Below are 24,122 nucleotides of genomic sequence, written 5' to 3'. Positions count from 1 at the left end.
CTACAATGATGTGTAGAGAGCTATATACTAAGATTATGGCTACATAAATATAATCATGTTTCCAGCCTAATGAGATCTGATATTGAAACAGTCCTATTTTTATTTATCATGGTATCCCCATTTATCAAGCCCAAAAGTCACTCGAGGACAAGGTTAAAATGAGTGTCATGTGGACAGTGAGACAACACCATGATGATTGGTAATAATGGTGGTGATTAGGTAGAATTTGATTACTTAATAGGGTGGTTCAACAAGAATTTGTTTACATTGGACTTGAAAGAAAAAGCAAAAAGGCTCCTTAAATTTATCATATTATACCAATTTCTCACAAGGATGCAGGTGGGATGGGGTTTATAAAACCCACCTCATTTTGACGGCCTTTTACCAAAAAAACTATTTTCATCACTGATTATAATCTAAAGTATGCAATAAAGAATTATATTAGAAAGCTAGAAATAATGATTTCGAAATAACTAAGTTTATGATATAATGTAATCTTTATAGAAAATTTTGGGGGAATATAAAAAAAATAACCCTTAAACCTTTAAAAAAAAGCATAAGAAACAAGAGATGAAGAAAATGAATAGAAATAATCAAATTAAATATATTCTAGAAATCACATATAAAAGGAAATAAAAAAAAAGTTTATTAATAAAAGAGAAATATATTTTTTTGTCTAAAACTAATTTTCTTCATCTTCATCTTCTTGGTTCTCCTCAATCTTACTGCCATCTTCCTCCTCGTCAAACTCTAGAATCTGAGTGATCTCCTTCGGGGTGTTTGCGTAGAGGTTAGGCACAAGGCTATCAGCACGCTGTAGAGGTTTCCGTTTGTTCATTGAGGCATCCAGGGCCGCACCAGAAAGATTTTCAGTGTAAGAACGGGAACGGCTGGCCATCAGGTCACTACCTTCTTCGATGTTGATCTCATGGGAAACGGTGGATTCATGCGCCATCTGAAAAATAGAAAGATGCAATTAATCATCTGCCATTATTTCGATGATCGTTAATCAAAGTTAGTTACAAGTTATAAAACAAAGTATTGGATATAAAATTTATTGTTGCCACACATGGTTTGGTTGTTTTGTTTTACAGAATATCAAACCTTTACGGATTATTTAATTCCAAATCCAATAATTTTGGTAAAAGTTTTATACTTCAAATATTTATTTATAGTTTGGTTGTTTTGTAGAATAAAATTGTTTTTGACATTATAGTACATAATTGAGTTTTGCAAAGGGGGGGGGGCAATAACATCAATTGGTGCATTTTAGGTCAGGAAGCCAGCGTTTTCATTTTGTAACACCAGGGCCACATATAGACGTGTGCATCACATACTAGTCTTTCTCTATTAAAAGGGATCCAAAAAAGAGTCTCAAATCTGAGAAGTTCCACACTGTCAACCAAGCTCCAACCTTTGTCCCATCACTACAGTGTTGCATTCTTCTGCTTCTTTTACAAGTATTTGGGGGGGGGGGGTCTATAGAGTTTCATTTTAATAGTAGTTTAAAATCAATAAATATTTATCATTAATACTAGTGATAGAAAATTTTGTTTTAAATAAAAACAAACAAAACAATTTAAAGAATCGTTTTTAAACACCAGAAATATGACAATTTTTTTCCAAATCCAATACCGCCCAATATTTCTGATTTTTTAAAATACCAATTCCGATTGATCATCCCAATACTAACCAGTATAAAGTAAAGTATGTAATATAAAATTGATTGTTGTCACATATGGGCTGGTGCATCAACCCTTAGTCTCTGTAGTTGACCGGATCCAAAATACAGTCTCTAATCTAATCGGTTCTACACTATCAAACAAGCTCCAACCCCTGTGCCACTGCCATAATGATGCATGCCTGTGTGTTTTTGTTTTTTTTACAGAATGTGCTCCAACAAGCTTATAGCGCTGGTGTCTTCTTGACATGACCAAGTCTTCACTGTATAAGTTTCCCAATCTGGACAGCCTTTGATTCTTATAGTTTCTTCCCTTGAGCTTTTGAATTCTTTCCCTATTTATTGTTTCCCTGACTGTACTAAAAATGTAATGTGAACATCTCTATTGCTTAATTCATTACTTAGTGTGTTATTCCTTATGCTTTGGTAGCAATATGTCTTGTTTGTGGAGGATAAGAATTTAAAAAAAAAAAAAGCATTAAAAAAAAAAAAAAAAAAGCGTAGTAGACCGGTTTGGAGCAAATTCTCACAAATATTACAAAAATGTCCATATCTTATTGCATTAAAGACAAAAACACATATTGTTGACTTACTCTCCACATAACTTCAAGCGTAGACACACAGCAGTTTATCAAAACTATCATCTTTTTTTCCAGTCAATAATTTACAACAACAAGCAAGGGAGATTACTCTAAGAACTTAAACTTGAAATGAAACAATTGTGAAGTACATTTAACATTTGCATGTTTTGACTAAGGAGTCACTTGAAAAATCACTTGTTAATAAGAGTTAATCAGATGATAAGATTAATACTATGAGAAGATTGGAAATCTCTACATACTATTCATTGAAAATAACAGCCAACCTAGAAAACAACTCTAGAATTGAAAGCCATGTTTAATTTAAGAAGAGTTTCCAATGAGCAGTTATTCTGTAGAAGTCCTGGAGATAACGAGTTTTTGATGGTAGCTGTTCTGTATAAATCTCAGACTTTATAATTTTGCAGGCAAAGAGCAAAAGATCTTTCTCGTGTGGATAAGTTCTGGTTTCTGATTGGTTGCTAGCAGAACGTGACTCCATTTGATTGGTCGATTACTATCGCCAGTGTCTATAAGTAGACACTTCCAATTTTTTGTTTTTTTTTTAATCATATACTTTCATTATATCAAAAATATTGCAATGGCAACAATTCTTCTCTCTTTATCAGAAGCATCCTTTGTGGAATGTGAGAACTAAAGGACCAAGAATGTAAACCCATGTGTGTCCACCTTGCCCAAGGGTGTCCACAATGATTTATTATCCAGCCTAGGACAACAGAAATAGCAGAAAGTTTTCTGAAAGATTATATTTAACTGACTTATAGGATTCTAACTTTGGGTCAAATTAATGCTGGGTAACTCTGGGTCAGAGTGAACCTAGAAGTAAGAGGTAAGTCAGGGTAAGGAGTGAACTGCATACTTTCCAAAGCTCCCAATAGGGCCCCATTACCAGATATACTTTTAGGTCACGTCCAGGACCTTTGATTGGAGTATTAACCCTCAAAATTAGCATGTGTAAAAATATAATAAGGTGTTTTTTCACAACGGAATGGTTGTTAGGAATCAAAGAAAGGTATTTTGCTTACCAGCATCGAAGGCGCTCTAAAAACGTAACTGAACGGATAATAAAGTAAGTTCAGGATGGAACATGCATATAAATCTGCGTAACGCATAACTTGGCCACCAAAAAATGTTTGTCGGGAACCTGAAAAAAAAAAAAAAAAAAAAAAGATTAGGAAAAAATACAGAATTCCTTTTCATGATAATCAGTAAAATTTTTGTCTTTATAAAGTTTGTAATGATTACTACTTGTAAAAATTTTTTGTTATCTGCCCACCCTACAGATAACAATGAACGCTTCCACTTACTAACAAGACTTGAAGATTATGTACACTTGGCAGTTGGACTGACATATAACCACTTCTCTTTATTTGTTGTATTTGCTTTTCAGTTCGATATGTTTTCTTTCCAGTAAATAACAATTTGTGTCTTTCTTCTGAACTCTGGAGATCAGGGATTATTAAGGAACTTAAATTTTTGTCACTTACAATACTTATTATTGACCTTCAGAAAACCTTTTTTTTTTTTTTTTTTTTTTTTTTTTTTTAGCTTAATACAAGGTGAAACCCCTTCCCGCTTCTAAAAATGTCTCCTATAAAATTAACAATTCTTTTTGCAATCCAACCATATTTGAAACAAATAAATGTTAGTCTATACCTGACCTATCCAACAAGTTTCAGTTGTAAATGTCCAACAGTCTTTGTTTTATCACATTCAATGATAAACATGTCTGAATATGACATGCAAAACTGTCAATAATCCTGAAACACTCCTTTCTTGGCACTTTTCTGATTGTGCTGTGATTCTTCTCTTCAGTCTATGAATTGTTCAAGATGAATCCACAGATAAAACAAGTTAAGATTATGCAAGTATGAAGCCTATTCAGCACCATACCTCCTGCTGAAGATACAATCACCATGACAACATGAATGACAATAAAGCAAAGACTGTTAGAAAGGTAAGTGCTTGGATGAACCTAAAGCACTAGTACCCTCCTCGATGTAAATACCCCCCCCCCAACAAACCAGACAAGCAGTAAAATCCCCACCCTTGTACTGAAAAGATCTCTAGATGCGGAAAAGTCTTCTATTCAAACAGCTTCTTCCTTTGAATTCCTGAACTTTGGAATTTCCTCCTACTGACATGCAGAAGTTTCACTAAGGGATGGTGGCAATTTTCATGTGGTCCCTGCTGTAAGTACCCAATGCCTGTCTAGAAAAAAATCTAACTAGAAAGATAGGAGAGAAACCAATGCCAACAATAGAATCATCTGATTCATATGGAATGAATGAACAAGTTATGGCTGAAATTCATAATATAAAAATCAATAGCAAATTTGCCCTATAATAATAATAATAATAATAATAATAATAATAATAAGCATAAAATCTGCATAAATTAAAACATCATATTTAAAGATGAGGATTGGTTGTTCATATTATTTGGATTCATCAGACTCTTGAGTGTCATTTTCACAACGTTTTGGTCAATGTAACCTCCGACCTTCTTCAGGTATATCTTGTCGAACTTGGCAATTTAGACAGAATTTTAAACACAACCCTTTATTTCACAGGGGTAGCATACTCTCGTTCCATCAGCTATGATTGGATAGAGGTTCTAAGTAATTCACAATTGTATTTTTTGCCCACACTGATCAACCTTCAACCTTTAGGAAAATATCACTTTTACAATTGACTTTTCCAAGTACTCTAACCACTGCACCTCGGACCCTTGCAAACAGTTCTAGTATGAATTTTAGGAGCCTTAAACCTATTTTTATTTCTAGTTGTAAATATCACTAATTATTATTACGGTGTATATATATATATACACACACACACTCCCTAGTTCGACAAGATACACCTGAAGAAGGTCGAATAACCAATCTTCATCTCAAAAATTCAGAAACGTTTTAATTTATGCAAATTTTGTATTTATTAATACAGTGCAAATTTGCTATTAATTATTATATTGTGCCCAATATATATAGTAATGATTTAAAAAGGTAAAAAAAAAAAAAAAAATGACTTTAGTGTCATCAGCTAAAACCAAAACATTCAGCGCTCCAGCCATAGTCGTTATTTAGTGCTCCAGGCTTCATCAATACTGTCTGAGCTATGGTCAGATGGATAAAAAAATAAGCAACTTTAAGATAAAAATGTATATGTACGCATGCTAAGACGATAGTCGATTTACCTCTATCTAGATCAACTGCTTTTTATTTCCAATTTTAACAGCTATTTTTACAAGCTAAAAACCAAATCGAAAGTGTGCTACAAGTTTAAATACCCAATATATCAAATTTCAACTTTGCAGAACAAATATTCAGAGAAAAGTTTGGTGGAGACATTTTGCACACATGCACACACATATATATATTAAAAATATTTCTGTGTGCTAAAACGTTTTCATCTTAAATTCTTAAATGTTTAATTTTGAGCAGGCACAAAAGATAATGTTTTATTCAACTTACCCTGCCAAGGTCAACTGTTTGGTTTTCAATTTTCACCTCTTACCAGCAATTTTTATTGGCTAAAAACCCAATCAAAAGTGTGCTACAGGTCCAAATACCCTATATATCAAATTTCAACTCTATAGACAAAAATATTCTGAGAGGAGTTTGGTAGAGACTTTTCAAACACATGCCGACAAGGTCACTTAAATGTAAAAATATGTCCATGTGCTAGAATGTCTTCAGCTTAAATTCTACACAATTATGCAGAATGTAGAAACTATACATAAATAGAATTCAGCATAATAATGAAATGAAGCCAATCATCTAATAAGAAACCATAAAAAGCGAATAAGTAATTAACGTTCGCTTTTCAAAGAAATATGCAAATTAGTTAACCTTCATGTAGTCGATTGTATATTCATGACTGAGTATATCGAAAAGTTTGTTTTAATAATTTTTAAATAGAAAAGGTAAACTTTTAATATCAATGGCTAAGCAAGAAAAAACAGCTAAAAAAATAGCAGGCCACCTGGCGTAGCCAGTCGTAAAATACCCATAAATATGATATTTAATTTATGCAGATTTCACATTTATTATTATAAGTGCCAATCCTTTAGTGGTTGTTATATTGTACCCAATTTAGTAAAAAAAAAAAAAACCGGAAAGAAACTAACATGTGCATACGTGTATTATGTTTTTCCTAAACAGTTCACTTCTTGTAAGTAAAAACGGAAAATACTCAAGCTGAGATTGAAACCAAAACCTAAAGACAAGGAGTCAAGTATGATAACTATTAGGCCAATTGGACGTGATCTTTAAAAGGTGTTTTCATACTTATTCTTAACATAAGGAAGCTGTCATGTGAACGATTCATTCATGCACGCATGCACAGTTGTGAAACAGTTGACAAACAGATAAAACTGATGACTCCCCCCCCCCCACCCAAGTACCAATTTTTCAATTATGATCCCTTACCAGCCCTTTATTTTGGATGAAAATCGATTAAAAAGTTTTCCACATGTCTGAATATCCTATATACTAAATTTCAATTTATAGATCAAAAATTCATTTAGTATATAGGTTGAGACTTGTCTTTACACACACACATTCTCACTTTTATAAATATATAATAATAATAATAATAATAATAATTTGCCAAATTCAACAAGATACACGACATCGGCTGAAGCGTCATGAGAATAACATCCACAATGAGGATAATAGTCGAAATATAATTTATATGATTTTTATTCGACTTGTAAAACTAAATGTAAATCAATATATTAGAACAAACAATTTTTTAAAATTACGTATTTGTAAAAAGAAGAAAAAAACTAACCACTTCTAAAAAGACTTCCAAGTACGCCATATTCCATGTCCATTTCGTGAGTGACAGACTGTTGACAAAAAAAGAGAAAACAAAATTTTTAAATCTAACATTTTTACATTGTTTTTACATGCAGAAAAATCATCACATTTTTTTTTATTTTGATGAAATAAAATATTCCTAACGGATAATCTAATCTTTCTTTCAGATTTTAAAAGTCATACCTAAACAACATTTAAGCTGACAAATTAAATTTTGATTCTGACTGGCCAACTTTTATTTGTTGTTATTTGGTATCATGCTACGAGTTATTCCATTGATTTTGATATAAATGAACTGCAGCAAAATATTACATATACCTTTACTTTATATATCATTTTAAAGAGTGTTTTTCGCTTGATCTAATCATTTAAATTACAATCGTTTTAAAACAATTGTCTTTTCAGAACATTGAATACAAGATGGAAAAAAAGCAAACACACTACTGAATGCACAACATAATGGTGGTTTAAGAAATTTCATGGTGGCAATGAGTCTTGAAGATGATGCATGTAGTGGTCGGCCATTAGATGTTGACAACAATCATTTAAGAGCATTAGTCAAAGCTGAGTATAGCAGCCATCAGATGTTGATTAAGAGCCTTAGTTGAAGCCAATCCATACACAACTGTTCAAGAACTTGCTTCTGAATTAAATGTAATGTATACAACGATTTCTAACCACTTGATTGGAAAGACAATAAATCTTGATAAATTGAATGATAACTAAAAGAAACGGCATTATTAGGTGTCATCTTCCCTTCTTTTACGCAACAAGAATGACCTGTTTTTCGATCAGATTGTGACTTGCAATAAAAAAATTGGTTCTTTACGACAATCGGCAACACTCAATTCAGTGGTTAGACACAACAAAGCTCCATGACACTTCCCAAAGCCAGAGTTCCATCAAAAGAAGGTCATGCTGTTTGGTGGTTTGTGACCAGTCTCTTCCATTACAGGTTTTTTGAATGCAGACAAAACCATTATGGCGGCGAAGTACTGTCATCAAATGCATCAATTAGTCAACAGAAAAGACCCAAATCTTCTCCACGATAATGGCCGACTGCATGTTGCTAAACAGATCCTGCAGAAGTTGAACAAATTGGGCTACAAAACTGCCATACTCTCCAGATCTCTCACCTACCGACTACCACTTTTTCAAGCATCTCAACAACTTTCTGCATAAAAAATGCTTCAAAAACCTAAGTGATATCAAAAACATCTTCAGCATCTTTGGCGCCATGAGAATGCAAGATTTTTATGCTATTGACATTTATACATTTTTTTTTGTATTGGCAAAGGTGTGTTCATTCTGATGGTGCTTATTTCGATCAATATTTTTTTGTTTGAGCCGAGATATGTTCATCTAGATTTAAAAGTTAAAAACAGCAAGAACATTTTTTTGTCAACCTGATAGATGAACAAAGGGAAAAAAACAATGAAAATAATAAAATAAAGGAAAGAATTTTGTTATAAGCAAAAAATGGGGGATATGATTTAAATAAAAAACTGATGCTGATAACAATAAAGAAGAGAAAGTATTTTTTTTTTTTTTGTAAATTTTATCTTGATTAATTGTTTCATCTTTTAACAGTAAAATTTACTTTGTGTATAACCACAGTAGGAAATTAATTATTAATTTTATTCATAAAAATGGGAGGTGACGGTAGTCTAGTGGTTAATAATATGGACTGACAACCTGGGCGTCCAAAGTTTGAACCCAGTTCGTTTCACAAAAATCACTTTCACATAGGATGCTGGCAACCTTCACATGGTCCCTTCTATAATCCCCAATGTCTTTCTAGAAAGAAATCTGTCTGTAAAAATACAGAGGAAACCAATGCCAACACTAGAATCTTCGGATCCATACGATATGATGATTGATAAAATTAAATTACTTGCTACTCTTCTGGGCAACGCCGGGTAACCCTGCTAGTTTATGAATGAAACCACGGTTCTGGGTTTTTCAGAGCTTAATCTGATGGAAAAAAAAACAATTCATTGAAGAAGTCTGTTGAAAACTTCTTGAATTTATAACCAACAAAAAATGTGTTTGGAAAATAGGCAGAAACAATTGTATGAATAAAGATAAAAAAAAAAAAATGAAACTTTTATTCAATTATTATATTTTGAATATGGAATTCAAAAAAAACAAAACGTTTTTCCACAACACTAGTTGCCAACAACCACCCTGTAGAATGTAAATCAAAAACATTTTTCCAGTTTAGAAAAGAGGAATATTTTTTGTTTTAAATTTAACTTTGGCTAATATCAAATATTTGCAATAATCACGTTTTTAATAAACTATCAGCAGATTTGAATGCAATTGATTTCTTACCTTAATTTTTTCTTTATACAAAGAAATATCTGGACGTTCTTTGCTGCTGCTGTCCAAATTCCTGAAACGAAAATTTATCAGAATTATTGTCTGCTTTAAAATGTCAGTCAGTCTGTAGATTTTATTTTTAAGCTGATGATTCTCCACTTATAAAGGTCAAAAACCACTCTAGGATGAAGGTTAATGATACTGGCATGACGGATTTTAAAGATTGTCAAATTTTTTCAGGAATAGTATAAAACCATTCTCTCACATTGATTAACTGAGGTAACATGCCATTTTTTTCTGATTTGTTTTTTAACTTTGTTTATTTTCATCTAACGATGATTTGACTTGGAATCAAAAGTGTTAGTGATACATACGGAATATGGATTTATTTTTTTTTATTTTAACAAGAAAATGTTATTCATAAAATCGAAAAATAATTTCTGTAGTGACGTTTCTGACATTTTTGAGATGAGGATTGATTATTCGTATTATTTGGATTCATTGGACTACTATTCTCATCTTGAGTGTGATTTTCACAATGTTTCGGTCGATGTAACCTCCCAACTTTTTCAGGTATATCTTGTCGAACTCGGAAATTAGGACGGAATTTCGAGCAGAACCCTTTATTTATTTTCGAGAGTAGAATGCTCTTGTTCTGTCAGCTAATTGTAATTGTAGTTGTATTTTTTGGTCGCCCACACTGAACCTTCAACCTTCAGGAGAATATCACTTCTTACAATTGATTTTTCCAAGTGATCTAACCACTGCGCCATATATATATATATATATATATATTGTTTATGTTTATTACTTGTATATATTACCTATTGTTTATAATTAATGGTTCCCATATTGTATTAAATCCTATACTAGGTCTACTTAGTAATTGGTTATTCCCAGCTTTTTGATGTTCTTCTAACCGTACTTTTAATGGATGACACATCTCACCTTTGTATAGTTTTCCACATTCACATGAGATTTCATATACACAGTTGTTAGTCATGATTAGTGGTGTCTTTTTGTGTCTGGTCCATATTTCTTGGAGCTGATGCCAAAAGATAAACATTTTATCTCTAAAAAAAATCACTTGCAAATGTGGCTGTTTCTCTCTCTTTCTCTGTCTCTCTCTCTATATATATAGGGTGCCCTGCGCCTATAGTTATATTTTCTTTGGAGTTTTAAATTCTCTTGGTTCATACTATGCAGCTTTAAATTATTTGAGGATATTATTATATTTTTAATGTTTAGTACAGTGAAATAACATACCTTTATTGTATTTTATTGATTATTTTACTAAGTATCGTATTCTCTTGAAAATCATTATTATTTCATAAAATTCCTTAGTTTTTACAGAGTTTTCCTTTAGGCCATATTGTAGTATATTGTTTCTTTTAATTTAATTTCTACTTTAATTATAGTAAGAGTTATCTTCACTTAAATATTTTATACCTTCCTGATCCTCATTATAATATTCCTTATTTTCATTAAATATATTTTTACTAGCAGATAGTTTTGATGTGTGTGTGTGCAATCTTTCTGAAAATGCTTACCTGTATTCTTCAGCAATTTCTGCATCATATTCATCCAATTTATCAAAAAGTGATCTCTTGCTGGTCCAAACTTTCAGCTCCTGAGTAATTTCTGGAACAATTAAAAACGTCTTCCATCCTTTTGTCTTTTTGGATTTCAGAATGTCTCCAAATATATGATCGCCAACGTAAAGGATATCTTTGCCATAGGCGCCCATCAACTCTGTGAAAACTGATACTGAACCTGAAACAAATATTTCATAAGACATAAAGCACCTATTAGAATGTAGAAAGGTTGATAAATCATTCCTACGAACACTAAAAAGCAAATGGCTTTAATTGCTAAACTTTTTTTTTCTCCACTTTGTTGCAATTCGCTTTCCTCCTCACTCGCAAAAGCAAGAAGGAAGTTTTCACAGGAACGTGTGAACTCCAAATATTTTCCCACCGATGAAAATCGTTTCAAGATCCAAGAAATAACACATAAGTAACACAGTGCAAATTTATCAAATCCTATGAGACCTTGTCACCAAAATTAGTTTTCTCGAGACTCCACCATCTGCACTTACATGGAAAAATCCAAGAATGTCTGCTTAGCAACCCCCACTCCAGTGGGCGTGAACAGAAGGACTAAATGACTCACATGCAAACCTTATTCACTTTGTGCATGCATTCCTATACAAGAGTCAAGCAAACAGAAACACATATTATTCATTCTATGACGACTAGTCACTCAACTTTATTTACCCCCAAAATTGTTTGCAATATGAATATTTATTAACATGAAAATAACTTCTATATTCTTATCTCTTATTTTGTTATAAAATTTCGTTGTTCTCAATTTTTTCCATTTACAAAACTATGTTCATGTTTTTAGTTAGCACTTGCTAACTGATGACCTTCTATTCTTTTAATTTTTCATCTATTTCCATTTTTATATGTATACCTGCCTATATATATTGATCATTTTCTTCTTTTGCTAAAATAACTTTTATACAAAATTCGTATTAACTGCTGATGTGATTCTTGGCAATATCCTATCGTCATAACAAGATAGTCCCTGGTCTTGGTAGAGACTATGCCACAAGAATTAAATTTTCAGACAAGTTGTCATGAATTTTAAAAAGTAATGATCAAATTATACTGTAAATAATTTAAAAGAAAAACAAGTTTTCAAAAAGTATATATTATTTCGTACCATATCTACTTCGTCATTAAAGAAAAACTCGAAAGTATTTATGGAATTTAAATTTAAATAAGACATCATTTCGAGTTTATTGTAAGGTGACTTACTTAACATATTTGTCAAATTAATATTGATGAAAAAATGTAAATATCTTTTTTACAAAAAATTAAATAAAGAAAAGACAAAAGATGCGTATGCGTGTGAAGGGCGTCAATAAGTCAAATAAAATGAATGTAAAACGACCCCTGAGCAACACTGGAAAGATACAACTACAGCTGTCCTCAAGGGTCAGTGGCATAGTGGATAAAGTACTTGGTATAATTCAGTTGTAAGTTACATTCTTCTGGAGGTTTAATATTCAGTGCAGGTGAAACTAAAACTGCAATTGCTCATGACTGGGTTGAAATCCTAAGTAAACTTCTACTCAGTCATGGCTGACGGAATGAGAGCATGCTACCTGCATGAATTAAATAAAGGGTTCCATTTGAAATTCCAAGCAGGTTCTGGGGTTTAGATTAACTAAAAGAAAAGATAAAGGATATGTATGTGTTTGTGACAAGGTGTGTGTGTGGGGGGGGGGGTCAACAAGTCAAATAAAATGAAAGTAAAAGGAATCCCGAGCAGCATTGAGTAGATATAACTAATAATGAAAAAAAACATCAATTCAAACAATTCAGAGAACAAATTGGAAATAATATTAGAAATTCTTATTTGGATTCAGCCGACTACTGTTCTCATCTTGAACGTCATTTTCACCATGTTTTGGCCGATGTAGTCCTGACCTTCTTCAAGTGTATCTTGTTGAACTCTGGAATGTTTCTGTCAAACTCGGGAATCTTATGTTTACAAGAACCCATGGCACAGTGGTTAGAGTACTTAGAAAACTTCGATTGTAAAAAGTGATATTCTTCTGAAGGTTTAAAGTTCAATCCTCAGTGTGGGTGACCAAAAAATACAATTGCAAATTACTTAGGACCTCTATCCAGTCATAGCTAATGGAATGAGAGCATACTACCACCCGTGAAGTAAATAAAGGTTTCCATTCGAAATTTTATGCAGATTTCCAAGTTTGACAGAAACATTCCTGAGTCAAAGGTTACATTGATCAAAATGTTGTGAAAATGACATTTAAGATGAATAAGAGTCATAAAAGTCCAAATAATACGAATAACCAATCCTCCTCTCAAAAATTCAGAAACACAATTATTAGAAATGTAATTAAATAATTCTTTAATTTTAGCAAAAACACATTTCTTTATAAATTAAACCTTTCATCACTAGTATAATGTGATTGGCTTAGTTAACAAGCTTAATCACCTATACATGGCCTGTATACAACAATCTGGCACTCTGAAGAATAACTGCAGTTATAGTCAAGATTGCCTTCTTTTTTTTTTTTTTGACTATCGGTTTCTGTTGTTCATTTGACTAAATAATTATACATTATCAAGCGGACAAAAAAGCTGCTCTTAATATGAAGAAAGAGGAGGCTTTCACATTATCTAAAAGGTTGGTTGGTGGGTTTATGGCATATCAACTCATTTCAGGTTATTTAATGCCGAATCCAGTTATTTTGAAGAAAAATGTTTTAATAGAATATTTTTTTTTCAAGTCGGTTTCTATTTAACCCATAGTTGGGAGTGAGACTTTAACAGGTACTACCACTCTGGGTCAGAGTGGACCTGGGAGCAATACAATTAAAGAGTGGCTCCACACTCCCCAAAGCCCACAAGCTGGGGCCTCACCATCATATCCAGAACCTATCTAGAAGGAAGATAATCATTAATCACAAGGAACCATATCTTGGTTGTCACCGTAGTCTCATCTGCAGAGCAAAAACCAGTCAAAAGGAGCAAACAATCTTAACTATAATCATAATTTCAATTCTATACCTCCTGAGTAGACTTGTCCAGTTTTGATTGGACCGGTATGTGTTCCAATCTTCAAGGCACCAGTTTCCTAAAATATCAAAAAGAAAAAATAATTCAATACAAACATATAAACAGGTAAATTGTCTAGACATAAAAGAACATCATTCAACTTTTAAAAAAATTGTGTTTTTATTTTTTTATAGACAAATACTTTTTGGGGATTTTTGTTCAAACAGTAAAAGTATTCTTACTTTCGCTTTTGAGTAATTTTACAAAATGATAATAGAAATTATTTTACAAAATGATAATAGAAATTATTTTTCGTATAATTTGAGATTCTTAGTCAATAACTCAAAATCCAACCATAAATTGATTTATTAATTGTTTATTATTTGTTAAAAGTAAAAGAAAATATAGTTACTTAGTGCTTTAATATTTCATTACATTTAAAAGTAAAGCCACAATGTCTGTCTGCCTCTCTCTCTCTCTCTCTCTCTCTCTATATATATATATATATATATATATATATAGGGTGCGTAAGATATTTGAGGACACACATGTTTGTAATTTAAATAAAAAATATACTAATTAATGTTATTTTGCTTTTAGAAGATTCCATGGCAAATACTACTACAATTAATAAAATAAAAAGACACGATGTAATAGTGTTTATAAAAGCCAAACACAGCAATTCAGAAATTGCAAGATTTCTAAAAGTATCTAATGATGATTTTCTATATTGTTAGCAGCACAGAGCACATCATGCTTCCTCATTTTTTTTCCACAGGGTCTTAGTCAATAGTCTATCAATAGTCTATGCGAAGACTCTTCAAACCATTGTTAAGCCTTGGATAAATAACGTAGCTAATGGAAGGGGCGATGTCTTTCAACAAGATTTGGCACCATTCCATTAAGCTCTCAAAACCTAGAATTAGATGACTGAGAATTTTCATGATCATGTCACACCAAACTTATGGTCTCTTAACTCACCAGACCTTAATCCTTTCGATTATTATGTGTGAGGCATCATTGAAAATGAAGTTCATAAGCATCCGCATAACACCAAATCCTTTCTGATGGAAGCAATATCAATATAGGACATTATTTATATTGCCTAAATAAATAAAGACCATCTTATCAAAGCTTGCAGTCGCTTTCAAATTCAAACTGAGTCGGTGATAGAAGCTGAAAGAAGATATACGCATAATAAAACATAGATTAATATGATTTTTTTTTCTTTGTTACAAGAAATTGTAAATTTTAACGATTTAAGTTTTATTTTCTGTTTTTCTAAAAGTGTTTGAGGTGTTCTCCCTCAGCTTACGCACCCTATATATATTAAATCGGAATACTGAAATGCCATAGGATTATGGATTGTATAATTCTGTAAACCTAAAGTCCAAATAAATATTAGTATCAATATTAATATCTAATGAGATGAGCCATTCATTGAAAATTCATGGATTAAGAAAACAATTTTTTAAATTATTTGTATTCCTTTGTCAAACAGTAAATTTTGTTGTAATTCTACATAATTTAATTCAGAATGTATATAATATATAGCACTTGTTAAAGAAGGTTGGAGAATATGAATTTCACACAGGTTAAATATTTATACAATATTTTCATAGCATAATTTAAAAAAAAATGGCCCCACTTTTCTCAAATTATTAACTCACATATAACGTTAATAATTTAAATGATTGTTAATTATCTTTGTTTTGCCAGTTGGCCATAGAGTCATTTCTGGATCTAATTCCCCTCAATGCTGTATAGTGATTCTTATTCCTCCCATCGTGCTGATGAGAAGGTTATGTCTAAATATACTCAATATCATCTCTGAAACGATTGTACACTATCCCTGGTTGTTTTTTGCCTTGATTTTATAAATGAACCTATATTAATTCATTTACTACACTTTAAAATATATATATATATATATATATATATATATATATATATATATATATAGAGAGAGAGAGAGAGAGAGAGAGAGAGAGAGAATATTAAAAAGGAACAAACCGTATTATGTGTTCATCAACCTTTCGTCTTTATTTCGAGACTTCCTCTGGATGAATGAGATTAAGAAACAAAAAACACCAGTACAAAATATTTGAAACAACTATATGACGTCACTAAGATTTCCCTCTCTTTAACAGCGCAAGCCCCCCCCCTCCTTTTTGAATTTCCAACGTCTTTTTCTGTTTTTTTTTTAAATAGAACAGCATCACACTTTGCACGTGAAACATTTTCAAATATTTTGTACTGGTGTTTTTTGTTTCTTAATCTCATTCATCCAAAGGAAGTCTCGAAATAAAGACGAAACGTTGATGAACACGTAATACGGTTTGTTCCTTTTTTATTTCTCTATTTTGTCGGAATACTATTTCCATTATTTTCATCATATATATATATATATATATATGTGTGTGTGTGTGTTTTACATTAGACCCTATCATGATACAGGGATGCTCGATATTGTAGATAGAGCATTATTACAAAAAATATTGAAATGTTAAAAAATAGTCAAGTTATCAACATCAAATGTGTAAGCTTGAAAACTGAACATTAATCCATAGATTTTCAACGATAAGCTCTTCTCATCGCCTTATCCACAAAGTTTTATTCTTGAATGTTTTATCGTCATTCAATAATATAGGGGACACTCTGATGATAATCTCATCAGTAGGAGTTGTGATTCTGAATGGGTGACCCCTTCATTTGACCTTAAACCTTCCTCACCCCTTTATTTTTATCTATATAATACTGAGAGAAATGTATCAAAGTTATTATCAAAGTGTTTTTTGGTGATAAAATAAAGATCATTGGAAATTCATGGTCGGAACTTGGTGGATAAGTCAGGCATTTACTTAAGTCTATTTGTACAAAATATGGTTGGAATGCCGAAAGGATTTTGAATTGTATTAACGATTCCATTGGTGGCAATTTCTTTAGATCACCTGATACTATTAATTTTCAAATCATTGTCTGTGAAGTTGGTTACTTACCTGGTCGACTTGTCGAAGAATGGTTCCTTCTGTAAAGAAGAGGGGTTTCCTAGCATCAACAACAATATAATCAAAGTAAGAAGTCCACACGCGACCCTGAAAAACAAAACCAAAGTGCACATTAGAACAAAATAAAAAAATAAATACAAGAAAACTCATATCAGTATTTATCTATTTGCTCCCTTTAACCATCTTACTTAGACTTAGGAACTCTCACATCTTACGATGCACAAGGCAATAATAGTCTACCATTGTTTTCGATCTGAAGCCAGATTCACAGCATCCCTCCAGTTTTTTCTAGTTGCATTCAAATTTTTCTCAATTGTCTGTTTCCAATTCATTTTTAGTTTGCTGGGTTTTTTTCATTAGGATTACATTGGAGTACTTGGTTGGCATTACTCTCTGATGCCAATCTTAGGGTATGTCTAAGCCAGCGTAGATATCATTTGTAGATTATTGATGATAATACCTGCTAGTTAGTGTGATATCTGACTTCTTGATTGGTAGTTCAATAGTTTTATTTGATTCCTAGAATCTTTCTGGGGTACTTGGAAGCAAACGAGTCTAATTTCTACTCTTGGCTGATTTGGAGGTTCTAAGTTTCATTCTTTTTTTTTAACAGTGTGGACAAGACGTTGCAATTATAAATTCTTAATATAGATCTGAGGGTGAAATTTTGTTTCTCCAGTTTTTGCAGAATTATTGATCTTCAACCATGCTTCATTATAAACTCGGTATTTGGTAAGACTGTGGATGCCTCATAAGTTCATTCAGCCATGTACAGTGTGCCACTTCTTAAATCATCTTCATCACATGGCTGGATATTTCAGGAATTAGAGACCATGATAGATTTAAGAAAACCTGACTGGATTGCACAAGAAGTGATATTACTACATGCAATTTGGCTCATGTCAATCCTTTCGGTCAGATGAAGAACATGTATGAGACATCGCTTGCTGTTGTTAAATTCTGGAATATTTCTATCAAACTCAAGAATTAGCATGGAACCTTTTTATTTAAACTATGGGGGTAGCATCTGTCATAATTGGGTAGAAGTCCTAAGTAATTTACAACTGTATTCTTGGTATTGCGCAAAATAAAGATTGAACCTTTAGAAGAGTGTGTTATAACTGAATTTTAATTAATACTCTAGCCATTACGCCACAAGTATTCTAATAGAAAACTTATTCTTATTTATTAGATTGGTGAAAAAACAATATCGTTTTCTCTTTCTGTTACTTTTATATATGATTTCTGAATTAATTCATTGATATATATAGCCATGTTATATATCATTTTGAAGCACACGTTTTTTTGCTCTATCGAATCGTGTTATTCGCTTCTGTTTTCAATCTCTTCATTCATTTTTGGCAGGCTTTTCGACAGCATGGAAAAATTCAAATCTGCACAAATTTCTTGTTCCAGTTCAAACTAGGCCAAAAAAACTGCTTGAGACAGCTTGTGATATCAACGATGCATTTGGCTCAGGAACTACAAACAAACATGTGGCACAATGGTAGTTCAAGACATTTTGCAATGGTGATGAGAGCCTCGAAGATGAAGATGGTCGCAGACAGCTGACTGCAGTTGATAACGAACATTGAAAGCATTAATTGAAGCTGATCCTCACAAAACCACATGAGAAGTTGCTGTTGACCTCATGGTCGACCACTCAATAGTCATTCGCCATTTAAAGCAAATAGGAAGTCAAGAAAGTTGGATAAATGTGTGCTGCATGAATTGAACAATAATCAAAAAAAATTGTTGTTTTGAGGTATCTTCTACGCTCCTTCTGCGCAATAAAAATGACCCATTTCTCAAGCAGATTGTGATGTGTGATGTGAAGTGAACCCTCTTCAACAAGCAGCGACATTAGGCACAGTGGTTGGATGCCGGGGAAGCTCCACAACACTTCCCGAAGCCAAAATTGCACCAAAAAAATGTTATGGTGACTGTTTGGTGGTCTGTGGCCAGTTTTATCACAGCTTCTTGAATCTGGGCAAAATGATCATGGTGGAGAAGTACTACCGACAAACTGACAAAGTGATAAAAATGATAAAAAAAATATATACAGGATAGTTATGACTCGGATAATGATTTTGAAAAAATTAAAAGCGTTTGCGATTATTAATAATGGAAAAATATTACAAAACATTTCAACAGAAGCTGCAATGTATGTACCCAAGATAAGTCAATATGAAGGGACCAATTCTCCTCCATGACAACGTTCACCTGTATGTTGCTCAACTAATCCTGCAGAAGCTGAATGAATTGGGCTACGGGACTGCCTCATCTACCATATCCACCGGACCTCTTGTCCACCGACTATTACTTTTTTAAGCATCTCGACAACTTGCTGTGCAAAAAATGCTTCAAAAGCCAAGATGATGCCGAATTGGCCTTCAATGACTTCATCGCTTTCAGAACTCTGGATTTCTATGCTAATAGGATAAATAAACTTGTTTCTCGTTGGCAAAAATGTGTCGATTCTAAATGGTTCTTATTTTGATTAATACATATTATGAAAGGAGTTATGATCTTTTGAAGTTGAACATCAAAAAATGACATTATTTTTGCACCAACCTAGTATTCATGGTTGACAGAACAAGAGCATATTACCTCATGAATTAAATAAAGGATTCTATTTGAAATTCCATTCAGATTCCAGAGTTTGATTGAAAGATTCCTGAGTTAGAGCAGATGTAACATAGTTGCAGATTTCGTCATTTAAATATGTATGCATATTGACGACTCATGTGCTAAGTTAATGTTGCATCAGCATTTAAGCCGTGAGCGTGACATCACAGAATTAAATGCATATACAGACATCAATATCGAAGGAAAATCGAGGAGCTAATAAAAAAGAAGGAAAAAGAATGTGTGGCAATTCGAAAGGTACGCTTGACAAGCATAAAATATCTCCTCGTACCTCTTTGGAATTCGCTGGCTGACCATGAGTTTTAAAGAGAATTACTGCAACCTAACAGCGACTACATTAAAAGAAAGAGAGAGCATATTTTTTTGTGTTGTAAACACATGTCGATGTGAAACCAAACAGAATAAAAAAAAAGTTTGTATCAAATATTTATTTTCTTTGCAAGTCTCTACATACATGTTTGAGTCCATTTTAAAAATAATAATAATAATAATGTTATACAGATACACCTGAAGAAGGTTGGAGGTTATATCGACCAAAGTATTGTGAGAATGACACACAAAATGAGAACAGTAGTTCGAATAGTCCAAGTTACTTTAAAACTTAAATCTAGAGGGTTACTTGTTTAATAGGATCAAAACGAAGATACTTTTAAAAACGGTCACACTAAAAACCAAGTATTCAAAAGCATATGAGTTGTTTCATGCATATTTTTTAAGACGTTACGAGTCAGCATTCTAGTCTTGATGTGGTTAATGATCAAGAAAGTAAAAGATATAATTTTACAGGAAACAGATGATGCTTTTGCGTATGTGTAATTTTCTGCTATATTTTTTCGACACACATGAGGAAAATAACAACATAAACAACTCCACAAATGATGATTAAATAATTCTGTTTATGAACTTAAAATGTTTAAACAGAGTGAAAAGAAAAAAATTATTGATAAGTTGTAAGAAACAAAGGGAAGATAACTCTGACTGACTTATTAACAGTATAAGAAGGCTTTAGGGAAAAAGAAAAAAAACTCAATCAGTGAAAATTAAAAATTACAGGACATTACAAGCAGGTTTGCCACCATTGATAATAGTAAAATATATATACAGGGCGGTCATGACTCAGATAATGATTTTAAAAAATTAAAAGGTGTTTGCAATTATTGATAATCGTAAAAATATTACAAGACATTTTTGCTGCCAAACCAGAAGAGCACTACTCAAAGTCGGCAGTAAACAGTGTCTAGTCACATTTGGTTCCTGATATGAAAGACTTTCTGTTTTGGGTTGCTTACACTTGTAGTTTGTCAAATTTTATATTGATTTTTATTTATTTATTTATTAATTCATTAAATTGTTAGATGAAAGTACAACCCACCCCCATCTTTCAATGTTAAGAATGGCTGAAATAAAAACATTTTTATTTAGAAAGCCATTTTTAACATGGAAAGAGGCAGGCTTTGTTAACTATTCTGTATTCAGAGTTCAAAAAAGAGTCACCAACCTAATAGGTCCTGAACTAAACTCCAACCTTTGTCTGATTGCCAAAACATGACATCCTTGTGCCTATTTTAAAAGTATTTCATTAGCAAGTGTTTTGACGAACTCTGAGCACTAGTACCCCCTCGATGACAATACCCTCGATAAACCTGACAAGCAGCAAAATCCCACCCCTACACTGTAGAGATCTCTAGATGCTGTAAAGCCTTCTACTCTAATAGCTTTTTCCCCTCAAACTGCTGCACTTTGGAATTCCCTACCGGGCCCCTGCTTCCCTGACTGTACTGACATGCAGAAGTTCAAGTGTAATGTGAATGGACATCATGTTGTTCAACTTCATAAATAGTATCCTGCAAATCTGGTCTCAAATAGTAGCCCCTCACGACTAAGTGGCCTTGTGCTTTGTTTGGGGTGAAACGTTAATACAAAAAAAAAAACAATTTAATTAGGGAAGTTGAAACTCTCACTGGAAGTTATATTATGAAAACTAAATTTGAATGGGCACCGTTTACTGCGGACTTTGAGTTAGTCATTCTTCTGGTTTGCCGTTTCTGATTATTGATGGGCATTTATATCTTTCCCATGGTGAGAAATGTGACACAAAAGTCGGAAAGTGGGATTTATGAGTCAGTGTCCTTGAGGAAGAGCATTCTGAACTGCAAAAAGTGTCTGGACAGCCCTGTCAGCATTTTCCAAAAGGGATACATCAGGCGATTAGCAATAAACTAACCCCTTCTCAAAGAGAGAAGGCAAAGCCTGGGAGGGTTTACTGCCTAGAACTACACAGAAACAGCATCATACCACAATCAACAGGGAGAAAGCTATTGCAGAAATGGTCTAGACTTGATTTTGGTGTTGAGGGAAAAATTGCTAATTGATGATGATAAACTCAACAACAGAGTTTTAATATACAAAAAGATTGAATTGGTATACTTACACTTGCACTGTCATTTAGTAAGTAAGTCATGACACTCTGAAAATAGAAAGAAATGCCAGAAATATTATAGATAGATTAGACAGAGAAGAAGGCATAAAAATATGAATACAGCAAGTAATAATAAAAACATCAGATATTTAAGATCACAAACTTTCGTCTGGTACGTTCCATTATCTGTTGTTCATTGCTGAAGAAAACTACAAGCTATTTCGGCAGTATATTATATTTCAGCGATGGAGAAAAAGAAAATGAAATTGCAGCACTAACCCTAAAGCGGGTTTAACCAGCTTCTTCTAAAAGGGGGAGTTTCATGAGAGTATGAAATTCACAAGCGGTTCCAAGTTGCATGTATATCCCCATTAGGGGAGATGATGACATTAGGTTTTGCAACTCTTGCAGGGAGGTGTCGACATCCCCTACATACAGCACTTGGTATTCTCAAATCAGTCACACATCTGGTACTCCCAAATTGATCACCCATAGGATACTGACCAGGCTGAACATTGCTTAACTTCAGTAATCTAACAAGAACCAGTGTGTCAATGTGATTACGCTGTGGAGGGCGAGAATTTAAATGTCTGGCCAGTCCCAGAGTTTAGCAGTGTTACGGTAAATATGCCCATTGTCGAGTGCATTGGAAATGTGAATCTTAAAGTATGTGAGCTTTATGCTATGGATAATGTTGAGCACATCTTGCCATTGTGATTACGATATGGAGTTCTGGCCATATACAGGCAACTTTTTAAATAGAAGAAAACAAACACGGTACAGATCAAGGAGGCCTCATAATTTAATGCATATGATCAGTTCATTTGAAGAAAGCAAGCCATGCTTACATATTGCGTTGAGACACGATAGATTATTTATTTGAATTGACACAAAGAAAGCAAAAGGGAACTAAAAAGATACCTTATTCATTGATAGAGAAAACGTACTTCATATTACAAAATATGATCTATCATGGCTTGTTTCCAAAACCTCCTGTGTTTTAATACTTTGTTAAATTGATTTGAAAAAAACTTTAATAGCTTTGCCATCATTCGTCTCCATTGTCTTATATTTCTTGGAAACAGACTGATTATCATCTCTCAACCTATTACCCATAATTCCTCTGAACTTCTCGTGTATTAGATGCATACAAGTACCACAAAAAATTGAGTTTTGTCCAACTTAATCCACAGGGGGTAGCATTTAACAAACTGAGCAAGAAAAACTTCTTCTTTCTGAAAGTTTTCCAACACTATAACTACTCATTATCACTTTGATATGTTGGTAGCAGTCACTTGCAGATATTTACATAAATATTGGCGCCTAGTGGTTACATATATTTATGAACACATTAAATTATAATGTCAATTGTCTCATGTTTCCCAGCATCCATTGAAATACTATATTATATAAATATGCACAAAAAAGTTAAATACATTGTACTGAGAGATTGTAAGAAAACCCAAACCTATGATATTAAAAGGATATTTATAGACATTAAATAAGAAAGACGATCTTGATCCCAAACTTACATCTCAATGTTCTTTTAATAAAATGAATAAATAACCTTGAACAATTTCAATAAAGGAAAAAGTAAGGAACACAAAGAAGGGAAATAAAAATCTTAAAGATTCCAAATAACACTTCCTCTTTACTTAAGTCCATCAATGTCATTTTCTTAAATATAAGAGTTTCATACATATGCATATCATTTCCAGCAAGTCGTATTATTAGTTTATTTTCAAACTGGTTATCATCTATCAAGTTACCAGTAATTTCGCTGCATTTATCGTGTACCCAACGCTACCAAGTGCCACAATTGAATTGCACCAGACTCCCTTTTCACAGACTGATTAGGGGGAACTTTCTAACAATATAATCACTGATCATCACTTTTGGTTTTGGTAACATTAACAGAAAATAGACAAAAAATAACACAGTTTGATGAAATGAAAATCAAACTTACATTTGTATAGACATAATCACTGTTTGTGGCCAAAAAGACTTTTGTTCCCTGATTTCGAAGT

At 32.7% G+C, this 24,122-nt stretch overlaps 1 protein-coding gene across 1 annotated transcript; it reads right to left on the bottom strand.

The window, feature by feature from the left end:
* Positions 1-623: 623 nt before the first annotated feature.
* LOC145275049 (cytosolic purine 5'-nucleotidase-like) lies at positions 624-24,122 on the bottom strand (the record flags this gene model as incomplete). The annotated part of the gene is made up of 9 exons (XM_080127576.1): positions 624-955; positions 3,306-3,424; positions 7,074-7,131; positions 9,437-9,497; positions 10,975-11,197; positions 14,032-14,098; positions 17,019-17,114; positions 22,108-22,143; positions 24,062-24,122. Coding segments are annotated over 9 exons (994 nt in total), but the record flags the coding sequence as incomplete, so codon positions are not given.

This window comes from Euprymna scolopes, unplaced genomic scaffold, assembly GCF_053919585.1.
Source record: "Euprymna scolopes isolate OS-2025 unplaced genomic scaffold, ASM5391958v1 sca554, whole genome shotgun sequence".
Classification (NCBI taxonomy): Eukaryota; Metazoa; Mollusca; class Cephalopoda; order Sepiida; family Sepiolidae; genus Euprymna; species Euprymna scolopes.
This window is presented reverse-complemented; position numbering and strand designations above follow the sequence as displayed.